Source organism: Equus asinus, chromosome 20 (genome assembly GCF_041296235.1).
Source record: "Equus asinus isolate D_3611 breed Donkey chromosome 20, EquAss-T2T_v2, whole genome shotgun sequence".
NCBI lineage: Eukaryota > Metazoa > Chordata > Mammalia > Perissodactyla > Equidae > Equus > Equus asinus.
Window position 1 is genome coordinate 83,992,995 of NC_091809.1, and position 26,011 is coordinate 84,019,005.

The 26,011-nt window shown below is 43.9% G+C and overlaps 1 protein-coding gene and 1 long non-coding RNA gene across 11 annotated transcripts in view; one reads left to right on the forward strand and one right to left on the reverse strand.

Annotated features, from left to right (window-relative positions):
• C2CD3 (C2 domain containing 3 centriole elongation regulator) overlaps positions 1–26,011 on the forward strand; it is a 137,123-nt gene that overhangs the window by 99,185 nt on the left and 11,927 nt on the right. For 5 of the 10 annotated variants that reach the window (XM_070490711.1, XM_070490712.1, XM_070490716.1 and 2 more), the window contains 6 exons: positions 1,009–1,217; positions 2,230–2,363; positions 7,121–7,282; positions 11,291–11,508; positions 14,914–15,832; positions 20,381–20,492. In XM_070490711.1, the coding sequence (XP_070346812.1) occupies positions 1,009–1,217; positions 2,230–2,363; positions 7,121–7,282; positions 11,291–11,508; positions 14,914–15,832; positions 20,381–20,492 (1,754 nt within the window). Of the gene's footprint in view, positions 1–1,008; positions 1,218–2,229; positions 2,364–7,120; positions 7,283–11,290; positions 11,509–14,579; positions 15,833–20,380; positions 20,493–26,011 lie in introns of all 10 variants that reach the window. The other 5 variants (XR_011495824.1, XR_011495825.1, XM_014842088.3 and 2 more) reach the window with 5 other exon arrangements.
• On the reverse strand, positions 6,881–25,828 carry LOC106831686 (uncharacterized). Its single transcript, XR_011495826.1, has 5 exons — positions 25,363–25,828; positions 24,077–24,223; positions 23,360–23,791; positions 23,036–23,232; positions 6,881–7,511 (listed from the first exon to the last, which is right to left on the reverse strand). It is a non-coding gene; the product is annotated as an uncharacterized lncRNA (long non-coding RNA).

A 26,011-nucleotide genomic window follows, 5' to 3' on the forward strand; every position in this document is an offset into this window, starting at 1 on the left:
GTACTCTCAGTGGATGTGTATCCAGTTCCTCATGATGTGGGAAGATTTTATGCAAGGTATGGAGAGTGTAGGGAACATAAATTGAGTAATACCAGGTCCTGGCTTTTGGGTAAGTCCTAGTCTAAAGAAAAGCAAGCTGTGTAAGCAAATGTTAGACAGTGTGTGATGAGTTCACTGTCACCAGCAGTGTGCACAAGGAACTGAGAAACTCATGACCACTCCTCTTGAAAATTCACATTCCTTGATTTATTTAGCAAATTGAAAACTAAGAATTGGGTCTGTTTTTGATGGAGTCAGTATACTGATATTCAGTATAGGGGCTGAAGCCTATACAAAATAGGAACTTGTGGAGTCGTGGGGGCCTGTTTGTCTCCAGCTGCTTTCATGTCAGAAATGAGAAATAAGAAGCAATGAGTCTAAGAACAAAGGTCATTGCATGGTAGCTTGTCCAACCAAGAAGGGCAGAGCCTTATGAGCTGGAGCCTAAGCTTATTTTGTACCCTATACTTTTCCAGGGGGTTATTTGTCTTTCTTTTATGATTTCTGTCACTTTTGTTCTTAATTAAATATAATAATATTTATGTTATAGAAAATCTGGAAAATACAGACAAGTATAAATGAGAAAAATGCAATTCCTCAGTATTCCAAGGGTGATGGTCTTTCAAATGATTTCTTTTAAGGCCCACTGCCCTAAGGAAAATCACTGAGACATAATAACCTAGGGAAAAGAACAAGTGTGTTTTATGTTTAAGGGATGTTTTCCAGTTGTCTGTATTGAGAGGACAAAACTCAACCCTGCTAGCTTTTCCCTGCCATACAGAAAGGGAATTCATGATCGTGAAAGCAGACTGTGGTTGCCAGTCTCTCTCAACCTCATTATCTGTCTTCTCTGTGGATCTTGGAGTTGCTGAACACCCCAATCCCCTGAATCAGCTTCTCTGTGTGCAGCCTCTAATCTCAGTGGTAGGATGTGTCCAACCGCGTTCCCCAGCTCTTCTCTTTCCCCAGCAGATGAGGAGAGGGTGATTGGCTTTGCCTCGGTGGACCTCTCGCCACTTCTCTCTGGCTTTCAGTTTGTCTGTGGCTGGTACAACATCACAGACTTCAGTGGAGAGTGCCAGGGGCAGATAAAAGTTGCTGTCTCCCCTTCGGAGAGTTTGATGCGCTTCAAAGAAGAGAGGCAAGCAAGACGTGGAGTGGAGACCCCAGGATCACTGGTATGTATCCTGATTCGCATCCTTAACCCATAAGAGTTCTACTTAGCAAAACCTATAAGAAGATCCTTTCCATGTGTTTGGTACCTTCCAGCTTACAGACCCATTATATATGTGTGTCTCATAACAACTTCATGACCTTTTGGGGATGATAAAAATGTTGTGGAATTATATAGTGGTGATGGATGTACAACTCTGAATATACTGAAAACCACTAATTGAACACTTTAAAGGGTGAATTTTATAATACATGAATTATGTGTCAGTTTTTAAATAAAATAAGATCAGTTTCATTATGGAATCTGAAACAATATTGGTTGAACTTTTTAAAAACTCTCTTACATTAAAATTATTGCTCTATCATAAAAAAAATTAAAAGAGAAAGGGAAGAGGGGAATTAACAATAAGAAGTATAGATAACACTTTCAGGGAGTTTAACTGTAAAGGAAAGGAAAATTTTTCCAGACTCTCCCAGATAGGGGAGCTCTGTCAAGGCAAAGACTCTGTTTTATTCATCTCTTTATCACGCACGCCTGGCCCAGGGTCTGGCAGAGTGGACGTCAGTAGATATTGAATGAATGAATGAACGAGAAAATAACAGAGTTAAACAGTCCATATATACGAAGGTCTTTTCTTCACATCAACCCTGGTAGTCATGAGATAAGAAATATCACAGCCAGATTATCCTCACATGTAAAGTAAATGTAAGATGATGTCCAGCCAGGAGTTCACAAACTAGCTGGAAGAACAAGAGCATAAATAGACATAAAGCAACTAAAAAGCAATCTGATAGTATAGTCTGTAAAATGGGGATAATAATAGTACTTATCTCATAAGATTGTGAAGTTTAAATGAGAAAATGCATGTAAATTGCTTATACAGCGTTCCATGCATAGAAAATACTCAGTAAATTATATTTATACACATACAGTAAATTTTACAAACTTATTTATACTGCTTTGTTCCAAAAGGATTTGTGGCGACAGGTATACCATTTTTCTCATTGCTTCTGCAGATCCCAATGTACCGTCCCTTTTCCTTCCCTGCCTCTGATATGTATGCTGCATTCCCCAGCTGTGTTGCAAGACAGACTCTAGAACAACTTGCTCACACCTCGTCAAAGGAGCTTGATTTCTCCTCTCCTCGGAGGTGAGTGATTTCTTGATGATGGGAAGAAACAGAGTCAGAGAGTGAAAATGTATAAACGGGCTTGTCACTTCTCTTGCCTTTATTAGAGGAAGAAACTAGAGACAGGGAAAGAGCTTTGTTGACCTTCTGTCACAACCATTGGGAACCCCAGGATCCTATTAAAACAAACTTTTTACTAGAACTTTTACTACTATCAAAAGGATGGCCTCAGTACACGGGACACTTTTCTCTTTTCCTCAGAGGCCTTTAACCTTTATCTCTAGAATCAGTCATCAGCTATGTGAGAAACTATCCTGATCTTTCCCCTCCCAAACCTGTATGCCAGGTTATTTTGTAAACAGCAACTGGCCTATCTTTTTCACCAAGCCAACCATGGATATGCGTATGGGTATCAGGGCTAGAGCATATTCTATCCTGTCAAAGTCAGGGTATAGAAATAAGATTACTTCTTTCCACCCCACTCTCTTCCAGGCCCTGGTACCATTTGGTATCCCCCTGCCTCCACCAGTCTTCCCCATGTCTTTCTCTCCACCTCAGGGAGAAGACAAGGGATCTTCCCCTACAGCAGTCACTCCTATAGCAGCAGTTGCTGAGTAGACCCTTTATTCCAAGAAAGACACTCTCTAATACTGCTTAGCCCCTCAAAGGCACATGTCAGTGCTATGTGGCTTTCTACCTTGCTCACCACATGAAGAGAGCCTCTGCTCTCCACATAAAGGGAGCCCATGTGTCTGTCAAATCCTAGATCCCAGGTTTAGGTAATTTCTCTAACGCCTGTTAGAGAAATAGGTGTTACTTTGACCATAGCTAATCATGAGACATATGGGTAGGATAAGGGTACTGGTACAAGGCTAGAAATACAGACCAATAGTGAGGCCACTATTTAGTAATTGTAAAAGCTACGAGTTTAGTGGTTTGCTTTTTGTCCATATAAGAATGTTCTTGTTCTCACTTCAAAAGAGCCATGTCAAAATGATATATTCTAATCCAGCCATCCGTCCAAGACTAGCCAAATTGCGATATATTCATACAATGGAATAGTACTCAAAAATAAAAAGAAAGGCAACATTGATATATAACAAAATGAATCTCATAATTATGCTGAGAGAAGCTAGACAAAAAGGAATATATTGTATATGATTCCATTTATATAAAATTCTAGACAATACATATTAATCTATATTGACAGGAAGCAAATCAGTGGTTACACAGGGACAAGGCAGGATGAGTGGAGTAGGAAGGAGGGAAGAAATTACAGAGGACAGGAAGAAACTGTTAGAGGTGATGGATACATTCATTACCTTGTTGTGGTAATGGTTTTCTTAAATGTACACATATGTCGAAACTCATCATTTTGTACACTTTAAATATGTGAAATTTATTATATACCAGTTATACCTCAGTAAAGCAGTAGTTCTCAAACATTTCTACTTCAAAACCCCTTTATAGGGGCCAGCCCCATGGCCGAGTAGTTAAGTTAACACACTCCACTTCGGCGGCCCAGGATTTCGGCAGCCCAGGATTTCGCCAGTTTGAATCCTGGGCGTGGACCTGGCACTGCTCATCAAGCCATGCGGCGGCAGTGTCCCACATGCCACAACTAGAATATGCAACTATGTACTGGGGGCTTTGGGGAGAAGAGGAAAAAAAATTATTGATGACTCAAAGAAGTTTGTTTATGTAGGTTATATCTATCAGTTTTTACCATATAAGAAATTTAAATGAGAAACTCTTAAAACACAATACACAGAATCAATTGTATGTCTATACGTCAGGAGTGGATAATCCAAAATCAAATTAAAAAAACAACAGTTTTATTTACAAAAGCATCAAAAAGAATAAAATACTTAAGAAAAAATTAACAAAAAAAGTACAAAACGTATTCTCTGAAAACTACAAAACATTATTGAAAGAAATTATTAGGTCTAAATAAATGGAAAAACCTCTCATGTTCACCAGTTGGAAGACTTAATATTGCTAAGATGGCAGTACTGTCCAAATTGATACACAGATTCAACACACTCTCCATCATAATCCCTGCTGGGCAAGCTAGTCCTAAAATTCCTATGGAAATTCAAGGGGCACAGAATAGGCAAAACAGTCTTGAAAAAGAAAAGCAAAGTTCCTGATTTCAAAACTTGCTGCAAAGCTACAGTAAACAACACAGTGTGGTACTGGTGTGGTACTGGTATAAGGATAGAAATAGAGATCAATGGAATAGAATTCACAGTTCAGAAATAGACACGTGTGCCAAGAATGCCAAGATGTCAAAGGTGCCAAAATGGTTTAATGAGGAAAAAATAGTCTTTCCAACTAATGGTACTGGAGCAACTGTATATCCACATGCAAAAGATTGAAGTTGGACCCCTTCCTCACACCATGTACAAACATTAACTCCAAATGGATCATATATCTAAACATGAGAGCTAAAACTGTAAAACTCTTAGAAGAAAAATAGGAGTAAATCTTCATGACCTTGGATTGGGCTGTGAATGCTTAGATATGACACCAAAAGTAGAAGCCACAAAAGAAAAAATAAATTGGATTCATTGAAATTAGAAACTTGCATCCTACAAACAATACCATCAAGAAAGTGAAAAGACAACCCATACAATGGGAGAAAAATTTGCAGATCGTAGATCTGATAAGAGACTTGTATCCAGAAGATATAAAGAATTCTTACAACTCAATAATAAAATGCAAATAACCCAATTAAAAGTAGGTAAATGATATGAATAGACATATCTCCAAAGAAGATATACAGATAGCTAATAAGCACATGAAAAGATGCTTGACATCATTAGCCATCAGAGAAATATAAATGAAAGCCATAATGAGCTATCACTTCACACCTACTAGGATGACTATAATCAAAAAGACAAATATCACAAGTGTTGGGGAGGATGTAGAGAAACTGGAACCCTCAAACGTGGCTGGTGGGATTTCAGAATGGTGTGGCTGTTTGGGCAACAGTCTGGCAGTTCCTTAAAAGGTTAAACATAGAGAAATCATATGATCCAGTATGTCCACTCTTAGGTATATACCCAAGAGAAATCAAAATATAAGACCACAGAGGCCGGCCCGGTGGTGCAGCGGTTAAGTTCACACGTTCGGTTTTGGCAGCCTGGGTTTCGCCGGTTCGGATCCCAGGTGCGGACATGGCACTGCTTGGCACGCCATGCTGTGGTAGGCATCCCACATATAAAGTAGAGGAAGGTGGGCATGGATGTTAGCTCAGGCTAGGCTTCCTCAGCGAAAAGAGGAGGATTGGCAGTAGTTAGCTCAGGGCTAATCTTCCTCAAAAAAAAAAAAAAGACCACACAAAAACATGTACACAAATGTTTGTAGCAGCATTATTCCTAATAACTAGAAAATAGAAACAACCCAGTGTCCATCAACTGATGAGTAAACAAAATGTGATTTAGCTATACAATGGAAAATTGCTCAGCCGTGAGAAGGAATGAAGTACTGATATATGCTACAAGATGAATGAAGCCTGAAAATATTACACTAAATGGAAGAAGTCAACTGCAAAAGATCACATATTTTATTATTCCATTTATATGAAATATCTAAATTAGGCAAATCTATAGAGACAGAAAGTATATTAATGGTTGCCTTGGGCTGGGATGTTTGGGTAGGGGTTGTAGAGGGAGGAAGAGATGTGGAATGATTATTGATGGGTATAGGATTCTTCTTGGGGTGATAAAAATGTTCTAAAATTGGTTGTGGTGATGGTTGCTCAACTGTGAATATACTAAAAACCATTGAATTGTACACTTTAAATGGATGAATTGTATAGTATGTGAATTATATCTCAATGACGTTATTTAAAAAGAAGATTATTGCTGGGGTCAAGCTCTCTTTTTTTTTTTAAGAATTTTTTTTTTTAAAGATTTTATTTTTCATTTTTCTCCCCAAAACCCCCCGGTACATAGTTGTGTATTTTTAGTTGTGGGTCCTTCTAGTTGTGGCAGGTGGGATGCCACCTCAGCCTGGCTTGATGAGCGATGCCATGTCTGCAGCCAGGATCCAAACTGGATCCCACGGGGCCGGCCCCTGGGGTCAAGTTCTTGAATATCATCCTAAGGAATTTAAAATTTGCTCTATAGATTAAAGAGAGGAACCAAAGCTAGAAAGGAATGGTGGTGATTACATAGGTTAATATAGATTGAATGCTTAGAACAGTGGTTGGCACATAATAAGGACTCCATAGTGGCCAGCCCCGCGGCTGAGTGGTTAAGTTTGCATGCTCTGCTTTGGCAGCCCAGGGTTTTGCCAGTTCGGTTCCTGGGCACCGACCTAGCACCACTCATCAAGCCATGCTGAGGTGGCATCCCACATAGCAGAACTAGAAGGATCTATAACTAGAATATACAACTTTGTACTAGGGGGCTTTGGGGAGAAGAAGAAAAAGATTGGCAACAGATGTTAGCTCAGAGCCGATCTTTAAAGAAATAAAATTAAATAAATAAACAAGGACTCCATAAATATTGTTGTTCTTGTTATTCTTATTTCAGATCTGTGTTTTTAAGAATCACTCAGGCCATACTGTGGAGAATTTATTGGAGGGGAGTGGGTAACACTGAAGGCAAGGTTATTTGGGAGATAGCTGTAGTCCAAGCAAGAGTTAATGAAGCCGTAACTGTGGTAATGGGCGTGGATTTGCAATACCATTTCAGGAGGGTAATTTGTTTACTGTCACAGTAGTTTTCTCATTTGTTGGGAATTTATTTTGCCCCATTTGTTCCTGGCAGAAGCAGTGCTGCCAGAAGCCAGGCATCACGCCATGAGGAGCACGTGCAGAACATCCGCCGATTTCATGAATCCCTGCAGCAGGGAGAGGCAGTCTTGCCAAGTGATGGCAAACTGAGCACCTCGCCCTTGTCCTCTCACAGTTCCATTCTGACTTCTCTCAGGTGAGGCCCTCCGCTGAGAAAAGGCACAGGAAACCATAGTGGAACGCGAGGTGAATGGGCAGTGGCAATCTGTGGTACTGCTTTTCCGTCAGCTGCAACCACTCTGGGAGGTTTAGTAGGGACTTGCATGCATGTTAGTGTCGAATTGGAGCCTGGAGCCTTGCAGGATTCCTCATAGGTGAATTTTTCTCAGCTTGGGGCCTTCCATTCCGTCAGGGGGCTGATCCACCTTTAAATACAGGAACTTTAGATTGTTCACCAAACTTAATAACAACCACCCTCACATCTGCACAGCCTCACTTCATTTACAATTTACAAAACCTCATCCTGCCCGTCATCTTTATCTTCACAACCACTGACTTCTTCCAGACCAGCATCTGTCCTATTAATGCTTCCGTGTCCCTTTCTTAGTTTAGGCAGCATCTGAGCCAGAGAAGCACTGTGAGCATTAAAAGGGCCATTATAGATCATCTGGATCCACCTCTGGATTATCTAGTAAGAAGTGTAGCACGGTGGAAAGGACTTGGCTTCAGAGTAAGAGAGACTTGACTTCCAGTCCTGGCTCTGCCACTCCCAGGGGAGGAGATAGCCATGTTGCCAGAGAATTATAATGATGTGTGATAAGTGCTGCAGGTTTCCTGGCCAAAGGTGAATGGAGGAGTAAGATTCTAGGTTGGTCATGGAAAGATGTAAAGAAATCACATTTGAACTGGTCTTTGAAGGAACAGGTAAACAAATGTGAAGAGCATTTTGTGCAGAAAAAACACGCTAAGGCCCAGGGGCATGAAAGAGCAAGTCAGCTTTGGGGAAATACCAGCAGTGCAGTTAGGATAAAGCTGAGCATAAGATGTAAGGAGCAGGGCGAGTTCTGTAGGAGTCAGATCTTGAAGGGCCTTGAATGTCAGGCTAAGAGTTTGGACTTTTAGAACAGTGATTCTCAAGTGGAAAGTGATGAGAAGAGGAGGAAGAGTGTGTGTCAAGTTTGAGGGAAAAGTACCTAAAAGATTTTATATTTGGAAAAAACCTATTATTTGTTTTAATAGAGCAAGCTCAAAAAAGAAAGATTGGCAAAATATTTTTGATTGGTGGGACATCGGTTAAAAAGGACTGAACAGTTGTGCTATAGACTATGGAAAACTGCTTAAACTTATATTACAAAGAAGTAACATGTTCAGATTCTCATTTTAGATTCTCAGCTGGAGACTGAGGGCTATTTAAGCTAAACCATCAATGGTGTGGCTGCATTTTATTGGGTAATTCACATAACCTATTTTAGAACCCCACAGAGAAAAGAGAAAGAGAAACTCTCCTTCACCCCAGAGCAGTTTCTCTTAACCTCAGCACTGCTGACATTTGGGTCAGATAGTTTGCTGTGGGGCCCTATCTGGTACATTGTAGGATATTTAACAGCATTCCTGGCCTCTATCCACTAGATAACAATAGCACCCCTCCCCCAGTTGTAACAACCAAAAATATCGCTACATGTTGCTGAATGTCCCCTTGGGGCCAAAATTGCCAAACTAAAACCACTGTCCTGTAGCAATCATTCCAAAAATTTGGTGTATATCAGAGTCACATGAAGGGCTTGTCAAAACAGTGATTGTGGGACCCACCCATACAGTTCGTGATTCAGTGGGCCTGGGATAGGGCCTAAGAATTTGCATTTCTAACAAATTCTCAGATGGCGCTGATGCTGCTAGTTCTAGAACCAGGTTTTGAGAAGCACTGCCATAGACAAGTTCTCTACCAAATGGAGATGAAAAAAGATATATCAGTTTTGCATTCCTTCCATGGGTTCATAGACCCCTAAAACAGTGTTTCATCTGAGTCACAGCAATCCTATGAGGTCTGCAGGACAAGTATTAATAAACTTTATTCACAGATGAGAAAATTGTAACTTGGTGTTATTAGTAGGTTTTACACCCAGAACCTCTGACAAGGCCAGTTGGATTTGCATATTTTCTAAAGCTTCACCAAGTTTACATTAGTTTGCATGTTCCTGTGACAGGTATTTCTTTGTGTGCCATACACCCAGATATAGACACTTAAGTAAATCCACTGTGATTTGATAGAGTCGTGGCTTCTAGTAACAGAATAAAGATCAGCCTTGTCCTCTCATTTAATTTGGATTTGACTCTAAGACTTGCAGACTGTTCCTAATAAAAGGATAGAAAGACTTTGGGTTTACTTCACAGATATTTAGTGTCTGTGTTGTGCCACTTGTACTGGGGAGGAGTATACTGGAGAAATAGAGAAGTTTGAGATATTATCTTCTATTACCAGATGCTCATGGCCTACTTAGGGAAACTAAACTAACACATAATGAGAAAACTAAGGGAAAATCTAAGACAGAAGGTTGATGGAGATGCCAAAAGCAAAGGCATTTAAGGGAGAGGTGGCCCAATGATTTGGGGTGATGGACTTTGAAAAGGAGAAATGTGAGCACCTTAAAAGTTGAATGGAATAGGGATAAAGCAGGGGGAGTGGCTTGAATTCAGGTTCCAGCATTCAGGGGTGTGAGGCAGGAATGAGGAATGAACCCAGTTGGGAGAGGGCTTATCCCTTATCATGGAACAAGCACAAGACTTGGAGTCCCAAATTCTGAGTAGCTGCATACTACTACTCACCCTGGGCAAGTCACCTAAGTTCTCTGATCCTCACATTCCTTATTTGTAAAACAGGAATTATTGATCTCATCTGATTGGTTAAGAATTAAACAAGGGGCTGGCCCCGTGGCCGAGTGGTTAAGTTCGCGCGCTCCGCTGCAGGCGGCCCAGTGTTTCGTCGGTTCGTTCGAATCCTGGGCGCGGACATGGCACTGCTCGTCAGACCACGCTGAGGCAGCGTCCCACATGCCACAACTGGAGGAACCCACAACGAAGAATACACAACTATGTACCGGGGGGCTTTGGGGAGAAAAAGGAAAAAATAAAATCTTTAAAAAAAAAAAAAAAAAAAAGAATTAAACAAGATAATATATTTCAAAGCATAAAACATAAAATCCTGTGCAAATGAAAGTGGTAGTGTTTGGTGTGATTTCTCATTGGAGAATGGTAAGAATGAACGTGGCCCCATTAAAGATTTTTGAACAGAAGATTATTTAAAAGTCATTTATTCCTGTCTGTTTATCCATTGAACATTCATTCATTCATTTATTTTGTGCCAAGCCCTATGCTAGGTGCAGTGGATATAAAGGAATCAGCACAGAGTTCATAGTGCTTCAGGGAAACACGTGTGAAACAAACAAGTGATGTGATTGAAGAGCACAGAAAGAACTGGGAGGCCCAGAGGAGAGGCCCTTAACCCAGTTTAGTGGCAGAGAAGGCTTGCTAAAAGAGGTCACTTGCTTGAAGGATGAAGAATGGTTATGAGGTAGCAAAGGTCAGTGTTACCCCAGAGTAAGGCCTTATTCTATCAGAGCAAGAGAATGTGAGGACTGGAATGATGGTAAAGAATGGCTCCCTACAAGAAGGTGGAATTTTTCTTTTTCTTTTGTTTTTGTTTTTTTTTTGGTGAGGAATATTGGCCCTGAGCTAACATCTGTTGTCATCTTCCTCTTTTTACTTGAGGAAGATTTGCCCTGAGCTAACATCTGTGGCAATCTTTCTCTATTTTGTATGTGGGATACTGCCACAGCATGGCTTGATGAGCAGTGTGTAGGTCTGCACCTGGGATCTGAACCCACAAACCCCAGGCCGCCAAAGCGGAGCACATGAACTTAACCACTACACCACCAGGCCAGCCCCTAAGAAGGTGGAATTTCTACTGGACATCAGAACAGAAATTGGATTAACCAGACAGGAGAGGGAGAAAGTTGTCCCCAGCTGTGAGGTTGTAGTCAGAGAGGTGAAGGATGAATTGGTGGATTGGAGAGAGAGGGCTCTAGTATTAATAAATCAAGTGAGAAGTATTAAGGTCCTAGCACAAGTAGTAGAATGTCAGGGGAACATAAAAGATGCTTGTAATTCCAGTGAATGACCCTTTTGTCCTTTTCTCCCCTTTTTTTAGGAGGAATCTGAATGAGCTTGATCAGATCCAGCGATACTTCAGCCAGAAGCTCACCAAGCCTTTACTTCCCCTCAGTCCTCAGACTCGTGCTGTGTTGCAGTGCCAGGAGAGCCATAGGGACCATCTCAGGCCAGGAGCCAGCAGCCTGGACCCTGAAAGCCAGTGCCTCCTGGAGAAATCCAATAACCTGGTATTGCAAGTCAGCTCTTTAATTACAGGTATGCCTCAGGGCCCCTCTTGTTGAGGAGTTATGGTCACTGGGTACCTATGCAAAAGCGTTTGAATGTCTGCCCTCAGACAAGCCCCTGTGACCAATAGAGACCAATAGCTTTTGCCATCTCACTTTTTTATTTACCGTCTTCCTTTTGCAATGAGAGACGTAGTAGCGTGGCACAGGAACATGTGCAATGAAAAGAGCATTGGACTGAGAGGCAGGAGACCTGGCTCAGGTCTTTGGTGGGATTCTGGCATGGACTTACTGTTTGACTCAGTTTACCCTTTCCCTTCTTGAGGTTTCCCCAGCCAAAAGGGGAGGTGGGGGATGGATTAGATGAGTTCTTCAGTAGCAGTTTTTGAACTTGTGCCACTCTGTTTTCAGAAATATCAACTTCAGACATATTTAAAATTCTATTTCTCAGAGCCCAGAAGTCTGCTTTTTTTTTTGAGGAAGATTAGCCCTTAGCTAACATCTGCTGCCAATCCTCCTCTTTTTGCCTTTTTGCTGAGGAATACTGGCCCTGAGCTAACATCCGTGCCCATCCTCCTCTACTTTATATGTGGGACGCCTACCACAGCATGGCTTTTTGCCAAGCGGTGCCATGTCCGCACCCTGGATCCGAACTGGCGAACCCTGGGCCACCAAAGCAAAATGTGCGAACTTAACTGCTGCACCACCGGGCCGGCCCCCAGAAGTCTGCATTTTTTCAAGCAACCCACATGATTCAGGATGTTGGTGGTCCACAGTCCACCTTCTGAAAAACCCCTTAAAGCAGTGATCCTCACTTTGGCTACATGTTGGAATTACTAAGGGAGCTTTTAGAAATCCAGGTGCCCAGGCTGCACTGGAGGTCAGTTGCATCAGGATCCCTGAGAGTGGGACTCAGGCATCAGAACTCCCCAGGTAACTCCACGGTGCAGCCCAGACAGAGACTGCTTGAGAACAAGTATTTCCCATACTTGCCTGAACATAAGGATCACCTGGGGTACTTGTTTTGAAATATAGATTCTTGGGTCATGCTCCATCCTACAGAATCAGAATCCAGAATTAGGGCCTGGAAACATATATCAGGCACACTTTGGGGAATATTGAGAAATCAATTAGATCAGCACCTTTAGCCCTCACCTGGTGTCATTTTTGCTCAAGCAAAATGTGTAGATTTTACACAGGGATGAATAAGTTCAATAAAGCCACCATGGTTGGTATTAGGTACAAACCTTCCTACCCTCTTTTCCCAGATATCTAAGCTGTTGGTTTCCAGGGTCCCAGAGGTGTGTTCTGTATTTGGCTTCCACTTGCCTGGAAATATTCAGTCAGCTCCTGGTTGAGCACCAACTATGGCAGGCACTGTTGTGTTACTAGTTCCAGGAGGATACAGCAGTAGACAAGACAGGCATTGTCTCTGCTTTCATCAAGCATACATTCCATAGTCAGCCAAAGAAACTGCCGCCCAGAAAGAAAGAATAAGAGCAAAACAGAGGGAGGCTTGTTTGGGGTAGAGGTGAGGGCAAATAGGGAATCCCTTTAGAGGGGTATATTAGAAGAGAAGAGAGGAGAGAACTGAAGGATTGAAGTGGAGAGCCTTGAAGCCAAACTTGGGAGTTTAATCTCTATCCTCGAAGAAATGGGGAGTTCTAAGCAGGGGGATGACTGGAGGAGAACTGATTTTCACAAGGAGAGGATGAATTTTGAAAGAGAGGTGATTGGATCAGGGAAACCAGTTTAAACAAACGAACTCCCCCTGCCTCCATCATGTCTCAGTACACCTTTTTTTTTTTTGAGGAAGATAAGCCCTGAGCTAACATCTGCCACCAACCCTCCTGTTTTTGTTTTGTTTTGTTTTGTTTTGTTTTTGCTGAGCAAGACTGGCCTGAGCTAACATCCATGCTCGTCTTCCTCTACTTTATATGTGGGATGCCTGCCACAACATGGCTTGACAAGTAGTGCATAGGTCCACCCCAGGATCCAAACCCGCGAGCCCTGGGCCACTGAAGCAGAACTTGCAAACTTAACTGCTGTGCCACCAGGCCAGCCCCTCAGTACACTTTTGAAGAAGTCCTTAGACAAGTAGATATGAGTGAAGCTTGCGAGTGAGTTTCTGAGTAGGGGTTTCATTTATGCCACATCTGTATGCCAGGTCCTTTGCTGGGCCCTGAAAATGCAACAGGAATCAGACATATGGTCTCTGCCTTTGAGAAGCTCACAATCTGATGGGAGAGACATACAGACAGAAGATTACACAATAGTGTGTTCTTAAGTGCTTCCTTATAGAACAAAGCCATATAGCTATCCCATCCAACTGGTGCATCTGGGAAGGCTTCCTGGAGGAGATGCAGTAGAGCAGGGCCTTGAAGGATGGGCTGATATGTAAAAAGCAGGAAGACTGTTCCAAGACAGAAAGAGTAGTTCAGGCCAAAGGATCATGATCAATTAATTCTGTTTCCTAGTTCCTGTTTTTATTGTCAGGTAGGGATGTTCCATTTTCATGTATCTACTCCCATTTGAGACCTAAAATTTATTCATGTATTAAACTCAGCCAGCACCTCCTGTAGGCTCAGCACTCCATTAGGTGCTTTGAGGGAGTTGTGACCCATACACCACAGGAGTCAAGTTTGCTTTCCAATTCCTTTCTCCTCTCGAATAATCATACAAGCAAGTCATTTATTAGACCTATTTATTAATTTATTTCCCCCATTTCATCCCCAAAACAACCTGAGGTGACTAGTAGCTTCCATTTATTAAGTGTTTATAGATGTGCTTCACAATGTTTGCCCATTTATCTCGTGTATTCTTTACCATGCCCCTGTGAAAAGGGTGGTGTTAGTCACATTTTAAACATAAACAGGCTCAGAGAAAACTGTTTGCTTGTGACCACAAAGTGGCCAAGTGATGGTAGAGATTTGAACCCGATGACTGGCACCAAAGCCTCTGCTCGTTCCAACACTCTTCCCCTGCCTTATCATTTGGGTGATAGATATTTCCTTGCTTTTATTTTCTAAGTAAAATAGATAGTTCTAATAACTGTCATCAAACAGGTAAATAAGTGGCTTCTCATTTTGGTTTTTAATATAGGTATTTACTGAAGTGAATGGAAGCATGAACATACCCACCAGGACTCCCAGCACCCAAGAGTTCCTGAGCATGAGCAGATAGTCTCTGAAAGCACTCCCACAGATGTAACCACAACTATACATAGATTAGATTTTGGTCCTCTGATGTTAGAATAAAGTGCTAGAAATTGTACTGCCTTGAATATAGTTTCACTGACTCTTGGGGGGATTAACTATCTTTAACGTTTGTTCAAAGTCTGATTGTAAGAATACATCTGAAGCTAGAGGCTAATGTGGGAAAGTTGAGTGGTCTCTGGCCCTACCTTGTAGTAAGAGTGATATCTGTTGCTGTTCAGATCTGCAGACTATCACCAGGAATTCTCAAGCATCTTTGAGTTCTCACCAAGCCAGAAGTAGAAGCAGAGAGGTCAGCACCCTACCAGATGCTCAGGACACAGTGGCCACGCAGGAACGAAGCACAACTCCAGACCAGCCATTGGCAGGAGCTCCAGATGAGGGCAGAAACTCCCTGCCTCCCCCTGCTCTTGAAGACACTTCCAGTGGAGGAGGAATGCTCCGTGAGTCCCTGGGGCACACAATACCCATTACAAGGATGCAGAGCAGTGAGGACACTGAGGCAGGCCCAGCCTACAGTGATGAGGACTATGAAGAAGACATCATTGAGCCCAGGACTCTCAATGACATCACCACTGTGACAGACAAAACTAGCCCTTGGTCCAGTTTCATGTCAGACACAAGTGAGATCATCAGCCTTCAGCCTGGTGAGGTGCAGAAGGAAGGCCCCTCTTGTCCTTCTTCAGAACCTTTCCCCAGAGAGGAGCTCAAGGGCAGAAGTAGCCCTCTGTCCAGCCCAGAAAGGACTGTCAGTCCCCACCTGCTTAGGCAGGGTTCTCCTAGCCAAAGTCTTGTTCTTTGTGAGGATAAATCCCCTAGGGCCAGGGTTGGAGAGCCTGCCTCAGCAGACCCTCAGCTCATCTCATCCATGACACTCTCAGGAGCCAAACAGAGCAATACCTTTGTTGATTGGAGCTCACCAAGGGTAGATCAGGACCAGGAACCCAAGCCAGAGGCCCAGGCTGGGAATGAAGCTGCCTCCAGTGAGCTAAGTGACTCTGCTGATAGCTTCGAGAAATTCCCTCTACATCTAGCCTCCCAGAGCAGAAGAGAAAATAAGGGACCACCCATCAAACGCCCTGACAACAAGCAGAAGCAGGCGACATCTGGATCAGAGATGTCCACAAGGCAGAGCCTCCTGTATCCTTTGGTGTTTCTCACTAGTAGCCCCTTAAGCCATCACTAGGCATTTTGGATGCTAGTGCTTAGCCCAGCCTAGTGTAAGTGTGAGCGTGAGTGGTGGCCACCCTCGTGGAATGTGCTGCGGGGCACGGGAAGAGCCTGTTCCTTCAGAAGACTCGGCTCGTGCACACGGACAAGGTGCTGCAGTTCTACCACGCACGCCAGCCCTCTGAGGCCTAATGCTTTGAACTGGGTTGAGGTGTTGGTAGCACATTCATTAGCCTAGCATGGCCGGATTTATCTGGTCACTCTATTGGGTATTTTACACCTGAAGACAAGGCTCTGGATCTAGGAATGAGACCATTAATCTCAGTTGCAGTAGAGATGGAGGGTGTGGAGAGAGAGGGGACAGAAGAGTACTCCCACTACTGATGGAGCGTTTACTATGTGCCAGGCCCTTTACATACATTTTTCATTCAGTCATCACAAGCCTTTAAGGTCGATATCATCGTTTCCATTTTGCATGTAAGAAAACTGAAGCTCAGAGTTATAGTGACTTGCCTAATATTTAATTTTTTAAAAAAAAAGGCAAGTGATGGAGTCGTGGGAGGGGAAGTGGGCACAGTTGAAATGGACTTACCGAAGCACCCCCCCCCCCAAGTATGGCAGCGTTGATAGGGAGAAAGGGCTCCCCAACATTCCCCCTCTTCCTCCTTTGAAATGCAAATGAACATGTTATGGGGGAAAGAAACCACTTAGGACCATGCACAGCCTTCACATCTATAGCCTAACCAGCTGATCAGATCAGCTCACTTGGAATCCTGACAACAAGAAGGGGTTATTGCACGGCTGGTAGGGGAAGCAGGCTGCTTTACTGAATAGACCTTTCTCTACTCGAAGTCAGGGGGCCTGAATTTGACCCCGTCTAGACCCAGCTTCTTATTACTTGTGTGACTTTAACCTTTTAACTGAAGAGCCTCAGTTTCTTCACCTGTAAGATGGAGGCAGTAATCCCTTACCCACCAGACTGTACACTCCCATGTAGGTCAGCGGCCTTGTCTTTTTCTGTGTCAGCACCAGACATTGCACAGAGAAGGATCAGTGAATATAAACTGAACTGAACTATCTGGGTTTCACAGGATTCTTGAGAAGATCAAATGAGTGGAGACATTTGTACACACTAAACAGATGTGATTCTTGTTGCAGGGCAGAGTGACACCAAGGGTAGGGGGTTTGGGCTCAGGAAAGTCTTAACGCATGCAATGGCTGGAGGGGGAGTGCTGAAAGCAGACTGCCTCCTGGCCTCACTCATCCTGGCTTCTGACACTGCTGCCTTTACAGTCAGTGTAGTTGTGTCAGAATGTGTGGTCTGTGGAGGAGCAGGCACGTGTGCCCAGGTCGTAAGGGTACTGCTTTAATTCAGACCTTCTTGACTATTCATTCTTTCCAAAAATGAGTATTGCCAGGCCCTGTGCTTCATATTGAGGACAGAGATTTGAATCAGACCGTCCCTTGAGCAGTTCCCATTATGAAGTAGGAGACAGGTAATGACAGTAACAGTAAACAGGCAGTGCCAGCTTGTTGTCCTAAGTGCTGTGATGAGACGTGGACACAATGCTAGGGAGCAAGAAGAGGAAGCTGCCATTACCCTCTTTGGAGGTATCCCAGTAAGAGCTGGACAGTAGAGCTGGACCTTAGCAATGAAGAGGCATTCTCTAGGCAGAGACAAGAGAAGTTCTAGTCATGGCAAACTTTGTGCAGAGGCATAGCCAAGTGAAAGGGCCTGGCCTGCGGACAGCAGTTCCCTGTGGTTAGAGCCCACGGGTAAGTGGGATGGTGAGAAATGAGTCTGGGCTAGATCTTAAGGGGCTTTTTATGCCTTGATGAGATGCTTGACTCTATCCTGTAAGCAAATTAAACTTCAGTTTCCTTATCTTTAAAATGGAGTTGGTAATAGTACTTCCCTGGTGGAAATTGAAATTAAAAGAAATTAATGATGTAAACTACTTAGCATAGTGCCTGGTACATAAATAGTGTTCAGTAAATGTTAATTGGTAAGCAAGAGTATGATTGGTCAGATTTACATATTAAAAAAGTCCCCCAATAGGGGCCGGCCCAGTGGTGCCACAGGTAAGTTCACACGTTCCGCTTCTCGGTGGCCTGGGGTTCGCTGGTTCGGATCCTGGGTGTGGACATGGCACCGCTTGGCAAGCCATGCTGTGGTAGGCGTCCCATGTATAAAATAGATGAAGATGGGCGCGGATGTTAGCTCAGGACCAGGCTTCCTCAGCAAAAAAGAGGAGACTGGCAGTAGTTAGCTCAGGGCTAATCTTCCTCAAAAAAAAAAAGGAAAAAGTCCCCCAATACCTTGTAGAGGGTGGATTAGGTCAGAGGAGACTAGAAGCAAGGAGACCAGGTAAGAAATTTGCAATAATAATAAAAGATGAAGAAAGTCCAACCTCAAGCATAGACTGCTTTATGATAAAGAGGAGAGAGAGATTTGAGAGGTTTGGATAGGGAGGGGCAGGGGATGAGAAAGAGGGAAATAGAAAGTATGGCTTAGAGATTTCTCTCACAAGTTACTAGGTACCTGACGTCCTTTACTGGATACAGAACAGCACATAAAGATAGACAGTCTGGGGGGAGGTGACAGATTTCCATTTTGAACATACGCCTGTAGGACATCCAGGAGGAGATGCAGACCTGGAGGCCAGGAGTTCAGCTGTAGCAGTAGGTGTCTCTGGAAATAGAGAATGGCAGCAGGGAGAGCAGGGAAAGGAGACCCCCGCACACAAGGTGGAGCCCTGAGGATCACCCGTATGTGAGGGCAGGCAGAACAGACACACCCACAGAGGACCCGGAGAAGAGCTGGTCAGAGAGGTGGGAGCAGAGTTCCAGGGAGAGGTGGTCAGTGCTCTGACAGTTAAGACAGGCCCAGTGGAATGTGGACTGATATGTATTCGCTAGCTTTAGCATTAAGGAGGACAGTGCAAAGATGGGAGTGGAAGGCAGACTTCAGTGGGTGACAGAACCTGTAGTAAGGACAGTGAGAACAGGCAACTTTTTCCCATAACCTGGGAAGATGAGAATAGCTGACATTTATTGAGCACATGCTATGTCAGGCACCATTCTAAGCACTTTGCATATATAAACTCATTTAATCCTCAAAACGAAGGTACTGTTATAGTATCCATTTTACAGGTGAAGAAAAAGGCACAAAAAATGGACTTTCCTGAAGTTACCACCCAGTAAGTGACAGAGGTTGGAACAGGACCCTTAGGAAGGCAAGAGGTGATGGGCTGGGAAGGGGAGCTTTGGTGCTTCAGGCACCCCCATGACACCTCCCAGCAAAGCTGTCCCTTCCCCACAGCATCAGCTGACTTTCTGGCAGTCCCCAGCAGTCAGAGCAGCAGCAGCAAATAGGCCCAACCTCACCTGGGCCTCTGAAGAAGGCTTGGCTCAGAGGGTTTATGCCCTTCAGGGTCTTCAACTCCACTCCCACCTCGCAGTAGAAACATCAGGGACTTGAACCAAAGTAGGAAATGATGCACTTCATTCATTCAGCAGATATTTATTGAACACTGTGTCCCAGGTACTATGCTAGGTGACAGGAACGTGGCTATGAAAAAGTGATCATTTTTGCCCTCTTGGAGTTCGAAGTCTACCATGGAAGAACAATGATAAACCAATCTGAATCAGAACCATACTTAGCTTATTGAACAGAAACAAGAAGTTGGGACATTCAAATAGTCCCCTTCCTCCCCTCCCAAACTGAATTAGTGCTTCAATCAAACAAATGTAAATCCAGCTTGAGGAACACCATGTTCTCTACACAGTACTGGGTACCTCCAGAGGGTATGGAGAAGTACAGGATATGGCACCTGCCTTCTAGGGCTCACATCCAGACTGGGTGGACCAGCTGTGCCCACAGACAGCCCATTATGCAGAAGCCTCAGTTCTGGATGTGAGCTGAGAAGAACCAGAAAGACAGGCCCTCCTTCAGTACCAAGCATCTCCCTCCAGCCTAAGATACTGCCCCTGGAGCCACCTTCCCACCCCAGCCTGTCTGACTGACTACTAACAGGTCAGACTTTGGCCAGCAGGCCCTCAGCAAGTATCATTCAGCACTTGCTACCTGCCAGCCTTGTGCAGGGCTGTAGGAGAGTAGTGAGGTAAATCAAGGGAAGGGCACTATGTGTGCCTTGAGAAGCTTAGGGAATACCGAGGGAAACAAACTGAGAATCGTATCAGACAGATAATCAAGCATTAGCCTGTGTTGCAGACTGTGTTCTAGACTCTGCAGAAGAAGGGGTCACCGTCGGCTACACTTAGGAGAAGGCTTCCTGGAGGAGGCAGGATTTGAACTGACCCGTAAAGAAAGTGTAGACTATGATTTGTTAGGAGTAGGTAGGGCCCTCCAGGCAGAGGGAACCACTTGAGCAAAGGATTCTTAGGCAGGGATAAGTTGGGGGTAAAGATGAATAGGGATGACTGAGGTCAGTGGAGATGCTGGTCTAGCAAGGCGGTAGATTTCTAGGTATTTGTGTCCCTTAACTACGATTATAGCCCAGAGCCCATTGTCGTGCCCAACTTCTTTTTGCCTCCCCAGCAGTTGGAGGCCTCCCTGCGGATGCTCTCACTCTCTGCAGCTTTGCCACCACCTGCCACGACAGATCAGGTAAGATAATAGCCGTGTGGCCTCCTATCTCCTATAGAGACTTCATCTCTTCCATGAAGGTGTATACAGAATGCAGAGCTGCCATAGGCCAGCTTCCCAAAAAGGCAGCAGCAGTGGTCACTTTTCAAGCTTGTACTGAGCATATTCGGTGGCCCAACAGTGGGCAAGGAGCTCAGGAATGGTGAGGAAGAGCAAATGTGTTAAGAGCAGGGCGTTGTCAGCTAAGACGACATATGGAAGAAACAGTGCAGAAGCCTAAAAGAAGGACACAGCTAAGAAATGCATACTGAGTGCTGTGGGAGCTCCAGAGAAGCAAAGGTGGACATGAGCAGAGGAAGCTTCAGACAGGAAATGCAACCACAGAGGACCTTGACTGAGGAGTACGGTCTGGATGAAGAGAATAATATCAGTGGTATACCTATTTGTTGTTTACAAAACACCTCGTAACTAGTCATCATCCAGCTGAGTTAGGTGGTTGGAACCCTGATACAAACCCCAGCTCTCTTCTTTTCTGCCTTAGTACAGCACCTGACCTTTCTTGCAAAGGTGGCAAGAAAAAATAATAATAATAACCACTTTTTGGGGCCGGCCTGGTGGTGCAGCAGTTAAGTTCTCACATTCTGCTTCAGCAGCCCGGGGTTCGCCAGTTCGAATTCTGGGTGCAGACCTGGCACTGCTTGGTAATCCATGCTGTGGCAGGTGTCCCACGTATAAAGTAGAGGAAGATGGGCACGGATGTTAGCTCAGGGCCAGTCTTCCTCAGCAAAAAGAGGAGGCTTGGCAGCAGTTAGGTCAGGGCTAATCTTCCTCAAAAACAAAAACATTTTTCTAATCATTCAGCATGTAGTTATTGAGTACCTACGCTGTATCAGGCATTGTGCTAGGCGCTGAGCATACAGTAGTTAACAAGACAAATTCCCCATCTTCATGGAACACAGAGAGTAAACAAAAAATAAAATGTTTACAGATTGCAATGAGTACTAGGTGCTCTGATAAAGAATAGGGTCTCTCTGAGTGGGCAGTGTTTATGCAGAAGGATGGTGGTCATGGTGGTGCCTGCCAGGGTCAGGCACTATTCAAAGCACTTTATATTAATTCATTTAATTCAGCAACCTGAAGTCCGTATTTCTATCCCTATTTTAAGGTGAAAAAACTGAGGCCCAAAGAGGTCAGGAAACTTGCCTCACACAGGTGCTAAGTGGTACAGCCGGAATTGGAGCCCTAGCAGTCTGGTTTCAAAATCTAACTACTGCACTATCCTGAGAAGGAGCCAGCCCTGTAAGGAACTTGGAGAGGAATATTCCAGGCAGAGAGAAGAGCAAATGCAAAGACCCTGAGGCTGAAAGAGCTTAACATGACCTAGGAACTGAGACAAAGGCGGTGGCACTGGAACATAGAGATGGATCTAACGAGGTCGAAGGGCACCAATCATCCAGGATTTGGAAACCGTAGAAAAGAATTTAGATTTTATTCTAAATGCGAGGACAGCCATGGAAGTGTGTTAAGCAGGGGAGTGAGAGCAATTTAAATTGTGAAGAATTCACCCCAGGTGCTGAACGGAGAACAGGCGTCTTTCAGGGTGGGCCGCATGATGGTGGTTGGTGATCCTGAAAGGGGGATTGCAGAGATGTAGTGGAGAAAGGAGCCATACAGTGCCACTGTGTGCCGGGCACCGTTCTAGGTCCGGGCTGAACAAGGCACAAAGCCCCTGCCCTTGGAACTTTTTGAAAAACAAGATGATTTCAGAGAATAATACATACTACGAACAGGATACGTTAGCTTGTTTATTATTAATTGTAATAGCTAACCCCTATTTAACACTTGCTATGCACTAGACATTATTTTAAGTTCCTTACATGTGTAAACTCATCTCATTCTCCCCACAACCCAGTGAGATGGGTACCATTGTTATCCCCATTTAATAGATGAGAAAACTGAGGCTCTTTTCAGCCTGAAGACCTACAAGGTGTTATGTCTCTTTTCTATAAAAACTGAGACACACAAAGGTTAAGTCACTTGCCCAGGGTGTCCCAACCAGTGGCTCTGAACATGTGACTCCAAACTCCATGCTTCCCTTATACCGCTCTGAAGTCATGACGCGCTGCTTCTGGCATATTTTTCTAGCCAGTTTGCCTTCGTTTAAATAGACTTCATTTTGCAATTAACATTTAACATTTTTTATGCTTTTCTAGAGCCTACTTTGATGACAGATAGGGTCAGTCCAGAAGTACCCCCAGAGTTTGGGGTTATAGTCCTAAAGAGAAGCCATCAGATGTCTGATCCATTTCCCCATTTTCCTTCCCCCTCTGTCCGTCAGCTCCCCCAGCACCATTTTCAGGTCACGCCATTTGTTTGGCACATGGATCAGTCTCAGTTCCCACACATCGCAGTTTTTATCACATGCGCAAATCCTTCCCTAGAGGAGGAGAGGTGCCAGTCCCCACCCAGGAGCTCTACATTTTGTGGCCTTTATTGCTACTCTGGTTTGTGGTCACCAGCTCATCCTTTCTCTCTGCGTCTTCCCTGGCATGTCCCATACATACCCATCAGCATTTATGCTAGGGTCACAGGGCTGTGTCCCGGCTCCAAGCACAAGCTTTTGAGTGAGACGTCCATGAGGTGGAATACTCAATCTGCTGCTAGGTAGCTAAGTGACTTGACCTTTCTGAGTCTCAGTTTCCTTACAGGTAACAGCAGGGTAACATACTTCTTACCTAATAGGACGACGGCAAGAATCACCCTAGAGGAAACAAGTGGACACTCTTAGTTCCCTTTTCCTCTTCCCCTCCTAGCCAAGGGGGTGAAGTGTCAGTGAGCCATAGGAAGGGAGGTCTGTGAGCCACTTAGTCTGCGCTGTCATCCCTCACCTGCCAAGCAGAAGCACTGTTCCTGCTTTAGTGTTTCTGCCTTCCTCATGTGCCAACTCCCAGGGGGACATACTGTCTTTGATCTGTTAAACATAACATACAAAGTGTGGGAGAAAGAGAAATAAGAATTTTCCCCTCAATGAAGGGGCAGGTCTAGTTTGAGAAGATAGGTCTCACACTTTTTAGCCTTTTTTCTTTCTTGCCCACAGCAAAACTCTGTTGTTTGTCTGCTGCTCTCAGGGCCATCTCTCTCCTTGAGACCTCCTTCTGGGTCCTAGTTAGGGTAACCAGTTGTCATGGTTCACCCCAGAGGGCAGAGGAAACCTCAGGAGGTTGGTCATCTTCACTGGTGCTGGGCCTCGCTCACTGCTTGAGGCATTTATAGCCGAGTCTCTTTTGCTCTAGACTGGCTGCCAACCAGTGCTGGATAACCTAGGAATCAAATCAAGTATGTGTTTAAGGTACTAGCAAGTAGAGGCCCCAAAAATTAAGAGAAAAAATATTTTAAGAATTACAGTTTTTTAAAGCATTGAAATAGTTACCATGGGATAAGTCAGAACTTAATTAACTTCCTTACATTCTTGGTTTATTTTAGATTTAATTGTGAATTATATTTGGGCAGGGGCACCATAATCCTCTCATCTTGGGGCCCCTGAATGTCTTAAAAGTGGTCTCACTTTGAAAAATTTAAGACAAAAAACAGTATTTTATATTTACCCGTATGCTTAGTAGTTCTGGTGTTCTTCGTTCCTTCCTCACATCCCGGTTTCACTCTAGCACCATTTCCCTTCAGCGTGAAGAGCTTCCTTTAGAATTTCATGGAGTACAGACCTCCTGGTAACTGATGCTGTCAGCTTCATGTGTCTGAAAATATCTTTATTTTACCTTCGTTTTTGAAAGATACTTTTTTCACTGGATATAGAATTCTAAGTTGAATTTTGTTTGTTTCTTTTAGCCTTTAGGAACTATCATTCCACACTCTACTGACTGCCATTGTTTCTGATGAGAAGCAGCCATTGTTTTTATTGTTGTTGCCCTGAATGTATTGTGACCTTTATTCTCTGGCTGCTTTTAAGATTTTTCTCCTTGGTTTTCAGAAGTTTGAGTACAGTGGTCATAATTTTGGAGGCAGGGAATGGCGTAGGGGAGGAGGCGCACGTAGGTCTATTCAACACTATTAACAATGCTTTAGTTCTTAGATTGGGTTGTGGGTTTACAGATGTTCATTTCTATTATGCTTCATAATTTACATAAGGTCCATAGGTTCTTTGGTATGTTACACAATGAAATCACAAAATCATGTGTAATTAAAATTTTAAGAATGATTGAATGGTGACAAAATGGAGACACCAACTCCTTCCCTAATTTGACTGTGATGTGGAGCAGAGTAATAGGATAGTGGCTGGAGTAGCATATGAGATCGAGGGAAGGTTTTTTGGGGTTTGTTTTTTAAATATGGCAATTGCTACAGCTTTCCGTATGCTACAGCAGTGATCCAGTAGAGAAAGGGAGAAGGGAAGATGCAGGAGAGGGAGACGGAATAGAAAGAACAGTCCCCGGGTCAGAGAAGGCATGGGATCCAGAGCACATGTGGGGGTATTGGCCTTTTTGGAGGAAAAAGAAAACTCACCCTATAGCATGAAGGAAGACAGAGAAGATGGGAAAGATGGGTGCTAAAGCAGGTAGGATTAGAGATTGGTGATGGAGTTTCCATTTGATGAAAGCTGCCATTTTCTCTTTTGTCTTCTATTTTCTGTAATGTGAGAGGTAGACAGGGGAGGGCAGGAGCCTGTCCTGTACCCCCATTTGAGGACTCCTTCCATTAGGATTCCATCTGTTCCATCTTTCTGCCTTGGCCCTGAAGGTTGAAGAAGAGCATTTTGAGGGCCTACTGGGCTCTTCTCAACCAGTGTCCTGAGACTGCTGTACTGGAGCTGACCTGCTTCAGGCCCAGGACAAGCAACCCATCCCTGAAAAAGGAGAGCTTGTACATACTGGCTCACCTGCTCTGGTTTCATCACAAGGTCTAGGGAAGGCCTAATCCTTCGCTCCACACTGAAATCATGCGCCTCAGCCCAGGAGCCTCCCAGACAGTCTCCACTTGAAGCGTCTGTGAAGCAGGTTTCTTCCTCTCCTTCCCTCACAGTATGGTGGATACAGGATTCTGTGTGACATTAACCTTCTGATCTTTCTGAGCCTGTCTCCTCAGCTGTCAGCTGGGGTTATCAGGCCTCGCAGGGTGAGTGTACTGTAGAATACAGATAGAGTACAGAGGCCAGGACTGCTGCACAGACATCCAGTCGCACAGTTTCCAATTGCTTGTGAATTGGTCGAGTTCTGCTGCCTCTGCTTTCTCTTCCCTCTTGTGGTGAAGTACCTCTTCACTGGGGCAGCTTCCTGGTTTTATTTAAAGTTACTTCCGATTTTGTTTGCTTAGCTGCTATTGGCAAACTAGTTTTATCAACTTCCCTAAAGGGGAGAAAAGAGGTAGAAGGTGAAACAGCAATAATTTACATGTTGTTTTCCCCAGACTTATGTCTTCTGCTCTTAGACATGTTTCTTTGGGAAAATCTCAACCACTCCAATTACTTTGGTTATTATTTACAGTTTGATGACTCTCAAATCCTTGTCTTCAGTCTAGACTTCTCTCCT